Source organism: Chelonoidis abingdonii, chromosome 20 (assembly GCF_003597395.2).
Source record: "Chelonoidis abingdonii isolate Lonesome George chromosome 20, CheloAbing_2.0, whole genome shotgun sequence".
In the NCBI taxonomy this organism is placed as follows: Eukaryota; Metazoa; Chordata; order Testudines; family Testudinidae; genus Chelonoidis; species Chelonoidis abingdonii.
In genome coordinates, this window is record NC_133788.1 from 11,162,187 (window position 1) to 11,176,648 (window position 14,462).

At 40.6% G+C, this 14,462-nt stretch overlaps 1 protein-coding gene across 1 annotated transcript in view; it reads left to right on the top strand.

Annotated features, from left to right (window-relative positions):
- The window catches only part of GALNT17 (polypeptide N-acetylgalactosaminyltransferase 17), a 286,464-nt gene that overhangs the window by 185,438 nt on the left and 86,564 nt on the right, over positions 1-14,462 (top strand). The window contains exon 6 of the mRNA XM_075073937.1: positions 11,426-11,543. Coding sequence (XP_074930038.1) covers positions 11,426-11,543 — 118 coding nt within the window. The remainder of the gene's footprint in view (positions 1-11,425; positions 11,544-14,462) is intronic.

The following is a 14,462-nucleotide window of genomic DNA, read 5'->3' on the forward strand; positions in this document are numbered from 1 at the left end:
GAGAATTGGCATTGGACCCGGGAATAAACCCTGGATCCTCTTGCACAGACTGCATGATACAAGTAATTCCTGCTAAGGGGCTTGCTTTAACTGGCATTGTAGGTCTGGTTCTCCCCAGGGGCGGCTCCAGGCCCCAGCAAGCCAAGCGTGTGCTTGGGGTGGCACGCAGCGGGGGGCGCTCTGCCGGTCACCGGGAGGGAGCACACCTGCGGGAGGTTTACCGGAGCCGCGGGACCAGCGGACCCGCCACAGGCATGCCTGCGGGAGATCCACCAGAGCCGCGGGACCGGCGACTGGCAGAGCGCCCCCCGCAGCATGCCGCTGTGCTTGGGGCGGCGAAATGTCTAGAGCCGCCCCTGGTTCTCCCTAGTACGCTAGCTGTGTAAGTGGAGGAAAGAGACGAGAATGGTCCAAATGATCAAGTGGTTGTGAATGGTGACAAAATTCACTCCCATTTATGAAAGTCTTGTAACAAGAATATTTTGGGTTGGTTATTGGAACTCTTTTTGAGAAGGAAAGCTCTGGGGAAAATAGATCTGGGAGTTAGTGCTCCATTAAGGGTAGAAGGCCAGCTGGGAAAGGGATGATGAAGAGACCGAAGCTGAGAGCATTTGAGGAGAGAAGATTACAGATAAACAGCCCTGTTGTTTAGGGTTTAGGATGGGTGTGAGGTCCCCCTAGAGGGCTAACCTGTGCAAAGTTCAGATCTGGGAACTCTTTGGATATAGGGTCTTGGTTCAGATCTGTAGTAGGATCTTTAAATCTATGTCAGAGCTTTGCCTCAGTTTCCCCATAGTGTCAATCATTCATCAGCTTCCAGTGCTGCAAGATCATTGCAGAGATTCAACCCTTTGTCTAAATCTAAAAGAACATCAGTTCCAAAGTTTTACTCAAACTCCAACATAAACCCCAAACCAAATCTTCTCCCTGCAGCTCTTCCACAGGGCACAGCCTCTGTCTGGAGGTCTGTCTTCTTTCACTTTGTCTTCAGCCCTTTTCCTGGACTCTGATCAAAATTCCTTTTTCCCCTTGTATGCATCTCTTCAGGTGAGGCTCATCTTTACTCATGGACACCTGTAGTTGTAATTTACTGTGTGCAGCCACTGATATGTCAGTATGTAGGGCTTACTAGCAAACGGAGTCAGATTTAATTACTTTGTATTTGCATTCTATTGCATTTGAATAGACTTCTACTAGAAACTGGATCATGATCCACAAGGTAAAAGTAAAGAGGTGGAAAGAAAGGGAGAATCTAAAAGATTAAACAGTAGCCTGTGCCGGGTTAGCCCAATAGAAAAATTAATTAAGAATTGGCACCTGAGAAGTTAAATAAAAGGAGAGTCACAAGAAGCAGTAAGAATACAAGGCAGTCAAGTGAGACAAAGATGTCATCTGTTTTATCACATAAATATGGGCCAGAGTCTAACATCCTCATTCAGACGGAGCAATATCTTACTCCACAGAGAGTCTAATTGTTTTCATTCAGTTCAGTTACTCAGCATGAGCAAGGTGCCAGGGACTCCAGCCTTGTGAATTTACAAACCTTTTAAAATAAAGGGTAGATTCCTAGCTGGTGTAAATTGTCATAGCTACGTTGACTTCACTGGACAAGTTACACCACCTGATGATCTGGCCAGAGTTTATAAATCTAACTGACTGCAATAGACTAGAATCAGGGCCTCTATATAACCTACCCTATGATGCCAAGCAGTACTCCGGCATTTTGAAAGTCTGTAATGGCAAGCATGTCTACACCAAAACCCTTGCCAAAAATCCCTAAAAATATGTTGGTGTGCAAGGAAATTGTGAGTGTTTAAGGGTGTCCTGTGATGGAAAATGCTGGGACTGCTCTGTTGATTAAAAAAAAAAAAATTATAAGGAAAAAATGCACTTAGGCTGTGACCTTGATAGCAGTTGGATGTGAAATTTTATGTTGAATGCCTGAAGCTTGGAAGTTTCATAGAAGATTTGCTACAGCATCAGCTGCTGCACCTTAATACACCATGGGTATAGAAAATGTAAACGTGCTCCACCATTATTACTGGTTGGCTAAAGCAGTGCTGGAGTTGGAAGACTGAGTGACTCCTCAGGCATAAGGTTAGAGCTCACACTGTCCGACCTACTGATTTTTTTCTCATCACAGAAGTAGTACATTTGTGTTTGTGGCACATATAGTTACAGGTAATGTACAGTTAACAATAGTTACAGTTAATGTAACAGCTTTAATCCAAGAATCATAAAAGTGCTTTATAGATGTTGGCTCACCATAGATACTACACTCATTTGACAGATGGGAAAGAGAAGCAAAGAGTGGTTAAATACTTTGCCTAAGATCCCAAACGGATAGGAATAGAACTATTTACACAACACTGACCAGGTCAGTTACATAAGTAGAACTGAGAGACTTTCAAAAATATATCGTTTTCAAGGGTTCTGTTTCATTAAAAGCTTCTGTAAGTCTTGTTATGTGCATGCAAATTTTAAAAAAAGACACTAAATCTAAGCTCTTTTATGCTATATCTCTTATTTTTAATTTTTCTCGGATATTAGCACTTAGCAAGAGTGGGAAAATCAGCCCCTCTGAAACAGACAATTAAGTAGAGTCGTTGGCTCAAGGAAGCCAGGATCATTCAAGAAAAACCTGTTTTGAATGCTATCCTGGGGGTACTGTTAACCAAGGTACATTGCCAGAGGCCAAACTGTCATTCCTTCTGTACATGTTTTATTACACTCTTATGAATGAAATCTAGCCAGTGTCTGCCCAAGCCATTATGGAGCTGATGAAGGGAGGCTCAGAGAAGGTTCTCGTCTGTGAAACTGCATACCTTCATGTATGAGGTGTGTGACAGGGTCAGGCCAGATGGATACAGGAGAGTGTTAGAAGGCAGATATATTAGTCCCAGATTAAGTAGATCCATTTTCCCTGGGTAAGGTAACAGGGTCAGTTCCAGAACAAGCAGGAACTTGCTGGAACCAATTAAGGCAGGCAGACTAATTAGGACACCTGGAGCCAATTAAGAAGAAACTGCTAGACTCAATTAGGGTAGGCTGGCTAATCAGGGCACCTGAGTTTAAAAAGAACCTCATTTCAGTTTGTAGCATGCAGGCGAGGAGCTGGGAGCAAGAGGCACTAGGAGCTGAGAGTGGGAAGGTGTATTGCTGGAGGATTGAAGAGTACAAGCATTATCAGACACCAGGAGAAAGGTCCTGTGGTGAGGACAAAGAAGGTGTTGCAAGGAGGCCATGGGGAAGTAGCCCAGGGAGTTGTAGCTGTCGCGCAGCTGTTCCAGGAGGCACTGTAGACAGCTGCAGTCCACAGGTCCCTGGGCTGGAACCTGGAGTAGAGGGCGGGCTTGGGTTCCCCGCAATCCTCCCAACTCCTGATCAGATCGAGGATGAGTTGACCTGGACTGTGGCTTCTACCAGAGGGGAAGGTCTCTGGGCTGTTCCCTGACCCACATGGTGAATCTCTGAGGCAAACAAATCCACCAATAAGCACAGAACCCACCAAGATAGAGGAGAAACTTTGTCACAGGTGGAAGGAATGTTTGAGTTTTTCCTGGAGAGGCAGCACTCACAAATGACTGTAATGACATAAGTATGCAGACTCCCATGTGATCCAGATCACAACATCACACCTGTGTACTACTATGCAGTGATCATACTGAAAGCTTCTCAAATTGCTTGAATTAATGCACTGAAGTTTTGCATTCTTTGGCGTGTCTCTTTCCTGCTTTCAGAATTTTGGTTAGGGAGCTGGAGGGAGTTGCGAAACGACATGAATCACACCAAATCAAATCCGATTGAAAAGGTAGTTTGAGTCTTTAAAATGCACATAGTTAACATTGCAGTGAGACACTCCAACATATCTCATTTTTCCATTGTACAATTTGCTAAATCACATCACTGAAAACTTACTGTGAAATCTATTTATATCTAGTAACCCTTGGTGGGGCCCCAATGACCAACATCAATTGTGGCCCCTTGTTCCATTCTGCTGCTTGTCCATTTGATGATCCCAATGACTGTCCTAAAAAATATAGCTGTGTCTGTGGAATCAAGGGACTGAGAGTTTATATCTGGGAATTACACTAACACAATAGATGTTTTAAAATTCACGTCGCTTCCAACAATGATGACATAGTAACCTGGGAAGATACAGATTCCTGTTCAGGATTTCAGAACAATCAAACAAAAGGCTACCCTCGATGAATTCATGCTTGGTTTTAAACCAGGCCCAATGCATGCTAGGATGGTCTTTGGCAAAAGTAGTTAAGGCTCTGCAGATATATTCAGTAAAGCTGATGGGCTCATCCTGAACATGAATTCAAGTAATTCAGTAGCTTGAGACACTGAATTGCCAAATATAAGTCTCCAAGAAGGAAGAGACATCCTTGACGTAATTGACATACAAGCAAAGGAAGCCTGAAGCCCATAACTCTGGTTCAAAGTAAATCTTCTCTATCTACAAGCCCTCTCTCCTGTAGTCCTTGACATGATACATTAAATTAAGAAGTTGTAATAGAGGTAGTAACACGTTTCTTCTGAACTGGGTTTGACCAACCACAGAAGTGGATGGACCCTATGAGAGAAGCAATCCCCTCTGGTATTTCTAGCCTCACCCAGCGCAGCGCCAAAAGTACTGAAATCTCAAGAGACAGTCAGATCGTGTGATGTTTCCAGAATGACTTCCCCATCAATAGGTTTGGATGGGCAACTGGAGATTGTCAAAACCCCTAGTGATGGCCCCATCACTCTGGTTCAGTCATGGTACAGGAGACTTATCTCCACCAATATCTTCTCTCTTTATTTTTAATTGAAGGAGTTTTGTTCAGAGGAAAGTCTTTTGTACACAGGGGTGATGGATACATAGGAAAACTGTTCTCACTGATTTCTTTGTCTATAGCCTTGCTTTAGGCAAGTAGAAATAGGCAGCTAGATAGCTACTATCAGTTACTGAATAAGCATCTGTGGCTAAGATATTAACCTCACTATAGAATAAAAAAGGCTTTCTTCAATACCACATGCAGGGATTTGATTTCTGCTATACTGTGGTAAGAGTACACATCCCCTGGAATAAACCCCTATGTTATGCGTCCAGTTCTTTATTTACTCTACATTAGGTGCATCGGGCACCCCGTGCATAGAAACACACATGTACAATAGTGACAAGTCATTTTTGTTTACAAATTAGTTTACAAATTACAATTACAAATTTGTTTACAAAATCCTTAATTTTGACCATGGCTAAAAGAAAATTAAATACTATAAATAACAATATACCGTGCATATCTATTGAGCAGCGAGAACAGTACATACATAGTCTGCAAAGCAGATCAGGAAAGCTTTCAAGTGTAGATGACTGTTAGCCACTGACTGAACTGTTTCTCCACTTTGCTTTAATACTTAAACTCAAAGGGAAGTTTGTGTTTTCTAGATTTGTTGATTTCTGTTCCCCACGATTCAGAAAGATCTGAGTTTACAAACAGAGTTTCAGTGATGTACAGGAGACTGGTCAATGATGTAGTTAACTTAAAATCTCTTTGGTTATGTATAGTGCATGCCCTTTTTTAAAAAAAGCAGTCAAAGATACAACAGAAAGCCAATGGGAATTTGGCCCAAGACCAACTGTCGATAAAATCTTTTTTTCTTAACTCCAACACAGACTTCCCTTTAGGGGGAAGAAAATAATTGATGGTCCACCACGTGGGAGCCACTTTGTTAATACAACCAAGTTAGACAACTTGCCTGAAGTTTACTAGATAACATGGGCCTGATTCTGTTCTCATTTCAATATAAAGCCAGATGTAAAAGCAATGCAGTCATTGTAAATCCAGCTGTAATCCCAGTGCACCAGTGTAATTGAGAGTGGAATTCGTATTTACCAATACTAGCTGAATCTCCTCCTGAGTTTGCAAATTTGGGCCAGAAATTTTGTGAGAACAGACTTTTTAATGATTTTCCCAGTCTTTCCTGGTTCCATGCAAGCTTTGTAATACCACCCAGCTGCAACCCAAAAGTGCAGAGACAGGCAGAAATGAAAGACAATGGGTGCAAATTTCCTACAGTTTTGGAACCTCAAAATCAAAATGCTTGTTTGAGTTTGATGTGGAGGGATGGGCAAGGGCTGGGGATGAGGCAGAAGCAGGGCAAGAGGATGTGTTTCTAGACAAACCCTCCATATTTACGCCAAATAGAATGGCTGGGTTGCAGCCATGGGGCCTGCTGTGGCCTCAGAATTAGAGCGCTAAACATGGAGTGATTCCAAGGCTGAAGTACATCAATGTTGCTTCATGGATTGGAACTCTCCCCTGCCTGACAGCAGTAACACACTCTTAGCCTCCTTCAGTCTTGCTCTTGCTTCGGCCCTGTTCCTGCTCCTGCTCCTGCCCCTGTCTTGTTCTTACTCAGGCCTTGTTCCACCCCACTCTGGACTCCTGATTCCAGCTCTAACACCCCCTGCCTCTGCCCACTAAATGTGATTGTCATGGCTCTGACCATGCCCATCATGGTTTCTTACGTTGTCAGCCTTTACTTGTATGGACATGAAAATTAAAAAAACACAAATTCAACCAAAACCCCTTACTTGGTATACACATCTCTACCTCGATATAACGCGACCCGATATAACAGGGATTTGGATATAATGCTGTAAAGCAGTGCTCTCGGGACTGCTCCGGTGGATCAAAGCAAGTTCAATATAACGCGGTTTCACCTATAATGCGGTAAGACTTTTGGCTTCTGAGGACAGCATTATATCGAGGTAGAGGTGTACATATTATAACTTGTACTTCAAGTGTAGTACTAATTGTATAGGAGGACTAACTAGACTATATTTCCTCTTCAATTCAGAAGAATGGTTTAGAAGTCTAGAGTATAACTGTGCACCAGAGAAAGGAAGAATATTAAAGTCACTTAATAGACTAGGATAAATGTTTGCCTCTGTTTCTTATTCATCTTTATTTAGAGATTTATACTGAGGATAGTTCAGCCAGCTTTTTTTGATCTTTTGTTACTTATTTGTGTATTAGAGCCAAGTGAAATAATATCAAGAAACTAACAAGCCATGGAATTCAGGATAAAAGGCCAATAATTTCACTAAATATGAATCATCTCTGTTAATATTCTTTCTGCCAAATTCTACTTTTCACTTCACATTAAAGAAAAATTAGCTATTGGGACATAAAAAATGCATTGAGTGTGAATTGATCTGTGTGTTTTCAAAACAAACTGTGCTAATGTTTTTAATTAAGGGATAGGGAAAATGAAGGGCTTTATCATCCAGTCTTCTAGGGCTATTATTCCATTGTGGATGGGTCTTCTGTTATACTTAATGTCCACCTCTTTTGAAGGATTTGCTGTTAAATCAAATGTAGTTTGTATTTAAATTCCAGCGTGTCACATGAGCCCTCATTTACTTGATAAGGAACCATTGTTATGAAGAAGAATGTAGCGCTTAATTTGTATTGCTTAAGGGAGCTCAGGAATGCTCCATTTGCTCGTTTTGCATGTTAACGATATCATTTGGTCGGAAATGAATATGCAGCGCTATATAGTTGAGCAAAATTTGGAGGTGAAATTATAAAAGCTCTGTCAGATTACTCACATGCAAGGCTTCTGAAAGGACATGTTTTCTGGATAGAAAACATACACACACAACAGTGCTGACAGCTTCATCACTATTCCTGAGTCTCAGCTGGCTTTGGAGGGAGTGGCCATTAGCAGGGATGAGAGGATAATTTCAGTTTTCGTGTTCATTTACGGTCTGATCTAATGCTCAAAAAGATCAGTGGAAAGACTCCCATTGACTTTATTGGATGCTTAGATTGGAGCTTTATGGCTTGATCCAATAAAGTCATTGAAAAGACTCCCCACTAACTTCAGGAAGCATTGGATTAGGTCCTGAGGCTTTGATCCTGCAAAGATGTGCATACATGCTTAATTTTAAGCACTGCGAGCACTCTCATTGATTTCTGTGGAACTACTCACATTACATTAAGTTAAGCACATGAATATTAGCGGGATCAGAGCTTTAGTCGTTAAAATATTTAACAGTCAAAAAGGATAACAATTTGTAGGGGAGGGCGTGTGCACGTGGGCCATTGTTCACTAAGAACTGGTCTGTGGCCACCAGCTGATTAGAAAACTGGAGGTTTTCTTCTGGGAACTGATTTTTTTCATTAGAAGTATCAAAATCTGAACTATTTTCATAAAAAAATAAAACATTTTGATTTTGAAATGCTAATTTGGTGCTTTAGGGGAGTTGTAGTTCATGTTTTTCATGCCCCTGTTCTCCTTTATAGGCTGTGCTCCTTGGTCAGACTACATCTCTAATGATGCAGCATGTTTTCTCCTCTGGGTGTGGGAAGGCAGTGCATCATGAAGTCCAGTTGGTCACCTTGCCCATTGAGGAGAAAGGGAGTATGAGGTATCTGAACTATCCCATGAATCACTGCAGCAGCATTTCAGAATCCAGATATTTCAGTTATCAGGCATTCAGTTTTTCGTCAAAAAATGTTGTTTTGTAAACAACACCATTTTCCATTGGTAAACAATTTCACTGGAAAATTTTTGACCAGAACTAATTAGTATCTTTCTGTCACTAATGACCTAAACTAAATTTGATGTAGAAGCAAAAGGCTCCAGTGCCCCCATAACTAGATCCCGCAGCAGCTGGACACCTGCAACTAGCCCATGCCAGTCAATTCAGGCTCAGGCTGCAGGGCTGTTTCATTGCTGTGCTGATTTTTGGGCTTGCTTTGAGGCCAGGCTCTAGGACCCTGCAAGGCGAGAGGCTCTCAGAGCTCAGGCTCCAGCTTGAGTCCTGGAGTTTATACGGCAATGAAACAGACCCGCAGCGTGAGCCTGAGTTGGTTTGCACAGGCCAGCCACGGGAGTCTAGTTGCTGTGTAGAGAGATCCAAAGTGTCCATGCCAGCTTCCCAGTTCAGAAGACACAAGAGAAAAAGGGGTTGTGCACATTCTGTGACAGAAAAAGTGTGACTTTTCCTTTAGTTTAATTCCTGATGGTAATCCAGGAAGATGGAGCTATTAGATGTTGGTATCTCTAATGTGAGTATCATTTCAAAACAAATTGTTTCTGCTAAAGGTAATAATCTTGCTACCACTAAAGTAATGAAATAGAATTCTTAAGTACTAGAGTAGAGCAAATCATGAAATATTGTACTGCTTATTGAAACTAAGGATCAGGTGGCTGCCTGAAAAAGAGTCTATTTAAGGTAGAGTATTGATAGTTCCTGTATTTACCAATGTAATATGCCAATTGTTCTATGATTCTACATTAAATCTTATAATAGAAATAATCTGCACTTAATACATATCACCCTTCATCCAAGGATCTCAGATAATTAACAAAAACGAATTAGGCCTCATACCATCTATGGGTCAACAAGTGGTACCTTTATTCAAGTAGAGTGGTATTTGCCTCCGAATGACTCCCATGGGATGACTCGTGGTATAAGGAAAACCAAACGTGAGTGTCACTATCTGGCCCTAAGCATGGTAGAGAAATACTGTAAATAGCAACTCTATAGATTGGTAAACTGAGGCACGGGGAGGTTCTGTGACTTGCCTCACTTAAAGCATGTTTGTTAAGTATGACAAAGCATATCAGTGGTCGAGCTGGAAATAGAAGCCAGACATCCTGACTCCTGCTGACTGGCTTTTACCGCAAGACTAGACTGCCTTATAGGAAACAACGTGCTCATGGGGAAACACAGTGAGTTTTCTAATGATCATACATGATAGAATTTGCATTAAGGGGTGAAAGTCTTCCCTGTGCAACCCAAGGCCTATGCGCTTACTCATGGGGCTTAAGTAGGAGTTAACTGCTGCATAGGCTTGTGCTGTCCCTCTGTTCAAGGTTGAATTTCACCCTGGTGAGGGCAATACCACCTCTTAAATACTAGGCTTATTTCCTGACCCCAAAGGATGCTGGGGACAGAGCTCCGTTTGTGTATGGGAATAATTTAAGACTGAGGTGCTGTGGTGACTCTTTGCACCTCTAAATACTACAGTCATGTTAGATTTTTTCCTTGCTGATATCCAAAAGGGGTCCAGGCTTTCCTTCTACAGCTAGGATCAAAGTCTAGATTAGATGGTGAGCGAGGGGGAGTGTCTTTTATTATTCCATTTTACAGTGGAAAATATCCCAGAGGATTCAACTTTCCATATACCACAACCACAATAGGTTTGCAAACCCCAAAGTAGTAAGAGCATAACAATCTAGTTATTTTAAGCCACATGCTGTGTGGTAAATCATAATTTTCGGGATGGGGTTCTGTTCAACCATGCCCATATCCTCAGCTGGCATAAATCAGAATAGCTCCCTTGTTTCCAGTGAACCATCTACATCAGCTGAAGATCTGCCCCAGTGTTTTCAAACAATATTTACAGTTGTTCTATCCTAGTTATTGAAGAAGAAAGAAAACTGGCACCAGCAGTAAATACACCTACCTATGAATGCCCTTAATGTTTTATAGTTATTAGGAAAATATCCAGTGGGACTGTGTTTCTTCTATATCATTTTGTGCATATGTTAATGTCAGTCCCTGACACACACTCATTTTTCTTCATCCTTTTCTCTTAATGGATACCTTGAGCTTGGCTGGCCTTCCAGAGGCTGAGAGTAATAAATTTGCTTCACCAATTAGAGAGCAAGAACTTTTGCAGGATTCTGGAGTCAAATTTTTTGTCTAATGTTTTTAATGAATTTGCTTCTGCCACATGATTGTTGTTGTTATTCATTAGTGAGGCATATTTCCCTCTCTGGAATTATATTATTTTTGTTGTCATTTATATCCACCCTGCAGATCCCACCCACGATCAGGGCGCCATTTGGTTAGTCATTGTGCAAATACATAGCAAAAAAAGAATTACTATCCTGGAGAGCTTACGTTCTAAATAGACAAGAGAAAAAAGGGAGAGTGGAAGGTAGTAGTAGTCCTACTCTACCAACGGGGAACTGAGGCACAGAGACATTAAGTAACTTGCCCAAGGTCACCCAGGAAGTCTGTGGCTGAGCTTAAGTTCAGTGCCTTAACCTCAGAACTTCGCTTGCTCCCTTTAATGTATATAGGCAGTTTAGCAGTTGAATTTTGTGCAGTCTTACTTCAGTCGCAAAATAATATCTGCCAAATAATGTTCCAATTCTACAAGCATAGTGCTTACTACTGGGAAGCTGGTGGCACTACCCAGTGCAGGCCCCACTGAAGTCAATAGGAGCTTTCCAAAGACTCTAGTGGGATCAGGATCAGGCCTTATTTTAGGTATTGGATAACTGCCATTGATTAAATAAATCTACAGTCCTTTTTAAAAAAAAAAAAAAAAAGGAAAATGACAACTACAAATTTTGCATTGCTGATAATGTTGTTTCTATTGATTTTTTTTTTTTCCTCTTCCTGCAGGACACCTGCCATGATTGGCTGTTCATTTGTTGTAAATAGGAAGTTCTTTGGAGAAATAGGTCTTCTGGATCCTGGAATGGATGTATATGGAGGAGAGAACATAGAGCTAGGAATCAAGGTTTGTGAAATTGTTACTGTTCTGTGCAATTTTTCTTGAAATTGTATTTTTAAAAAATGCATACACAAGTATCTTTTTTAAAGACCAAAATCAATTAAAATCTGGATTACAATCGAGCACATGATACTTTCAGTGGCACCTTAAAGAAAGAGTCCAGAAAACATTTAGTTACATATTAGGAGTATATATTTTCTCCTGTCCCCCAACATTTGGATATGGAGCAAAGGCTGCTAAAACCAAAGGCAGCGTTTCCAATTATTTAAGTGGGCTTTGGATCAGGTCTCTAGCATCAGTTAATGGTAACAAATTATAGATATGCGAAATATCAAATCCACTGTCATGCTTTGTGTCTCACAGAAATAGTCTCATGGAAGGTGATGGGACTGCTCATTGTGAATACCACAAGCACGATTTGAATGCTAAAACATCTTTTACAGACATTTAACAGCCACATAATAAAGTGCATGTATAAACTGGTGTAACCCATTTTAATTATGATATATCAATAGGCGTATTTTCAGTAACTGGCATAATAAACTAGACAAGAAACTCTTGCTTACAATGTCTTCTAGTGCAACTTCAATTCATTACTATAAAGATATTAGATGTGGTTTAATGATTTGATTGTTTCCATAATTAGAGCCCTACCAAATTCACAGCCATGAAAAATGCATTACGGACTGTGAAATCTGGTCTTCCCACCCCCTGTAAAATCTGGTCTTTTGCGTGCTTTTACCCAATACTATACAGATATAACGGGGGAGACCAGCATTTCTCAAATTGGGGGTCCCGCCCCAAAAGGGACTTGCTGGGGGATCACAAGTTTATTTTAAGGGGGTTGCTGAATTGCCACCCTTATTTTTGTGCTGCCTTCAGAGCTGGGTGGCCGGAGAGTGGTGGCTGTTGGCCAGGCACCCAGCTCTGAAGGCCAGCAGCAAGGCAGAAGTAAGGATGGCAATATCATACCATGCCACCCTTCTGTGCTGCTGCCTACAGAGCTGGGCTCCCAGCCTGCAACTGCAACTCTCCAGCTGCCCAGCTCTGAAGGCAGCACCGCTGTCAGCAGCAGCACAGAAGTAAGGGTAGTAATATCACAACCCCCCCCTACAATGACCTTGCGACCCCACCCCTCCCCACACACAATTTCTATATGGGACCCCTACAATTGCAACACCATGAAAGTTCAGATTTAAATGGCTGAGATAATGAAATTTATTATTTTTAAAATCCCATGACCCGTTAAATTGACCAAAATGCACCGTGAATGTGATAGGGCCCTATCCATAATATATCACAAAGTGGTACATAGACAAAAGATTTCAGTGCTTGCAAACAAACTTGCAGTGACAGAGTCTATGGAGATCCAATCAAGCCTGGGCTTAGAACATACTATTGGTTAGATTAAGGAGCTGATAGTGGGAGAGACTTGAAACTTGCTCATAATTGAAAAATTGAATGAGTGTAAAAAATGAAAAGTCATTGTTTATTTAATAGATTTTCCAGATGATATTTGCTTTGCTAGACAATCAAAAGCAATTTATAAAATCTGTTTTTATTGGGTGTGGAGAATAGAAATCTCATTTAAACAAGGGAATAGAAGATAAAGGCCTTAAATATGCCACGCAATTCCACTCCTTATAGGGTAATTATTGCACCATGAGGATGCAACTGATGCCCTTGGTCTAGAGATATCAAACTCTCTTGTAACCACCTTCATTTGTTTGTTTCATGTTTTTGTGTTGCTATCATTCAGCGATTGACAGAGATGGTATAGTATTTAGTAAAACTATTCTTCTCCTAGTTAATAATTCAACCCATCTTTTTAGTCTTAGAGGATTTCAATGGAGATTGCTAGAAAAGTCAGATAGTTGTTGCAAGTACAAGCAATGATCAGAGATGTAATATTTTTTTTTTACATTGTGGATCTATTAAAAGGTTAGCTAGAATATCTCTACTTGAACGATTTTGAAAATTCCCACCACCTGTACCCTAATCTTTATTTTTTCCCATGTGTATATATCCGCGCGCACACTCATTATATATACACGCTCTGGCTAAGATTTTCAAAAGTAATTAGTGGTTTTGGGTGTATAAACATGTGGAGCTCAAAACTTATGACATTTTTTTAAAGGCCTGCTTTTCAAACGGTGCCGGGCACGTCCCCTCTGAAAATCAGCCTCCCTTAAGGTGTCTCAAGTTGAGCATCCAAAACTGCAGGTAAATAAAATTGCTAGTCACTTTTGAAAATATTGGCCTTCATGTAAAGATTACAGTTACACCACTTGGGCTCAGTCTTGCTCACAGTGAAGTTGATTGGTGTTTTGCTATTAAATTCAATAGAATGGTGGGTCTTGTCACAGTTGGTTTGGTTTGCACTTTATATCAAGGTTCCATTTATAAATCATTTATACAGGGTTAATAAATAGTTAATTAACATTTGAATAAATGGTTCATTAATTATAGATTGTTATAGCATCCTCCCTACCAATAAATTGTTTTAAATTCTGGCTTACAACCATCTATAATATGCTTATAACACCTATTAATCCTCAGAAACTATTGCTAAAGTTTATCTTAATATGAAATGTTTGATTGGTTGCTGAATAAGTCTAAAGTGTGGCAGTTGTCAAAAAGTAATTGTGTGGTTCTTTGTTTACTCTGTCTCAATGCCTCTCAGCTCAAAAGTGACTCCATTTACAAGTCAGAAGATAATGGTTTTCTCTTTGGTGATGATGCAAGTTCCACCCTCTTTCTGAAAATCATGCTGTATTTTAATATAGTTTAATATTTCTATTACTAAAAAACCCATCACATGTTCCTGGGTGCATGTATACATTTGTTATAAAGTACAAAAATTAGACAATAGACCACAAAGCCCAGCACTTCAGACATCCAGCAAAAACATCAGTTAAACATACT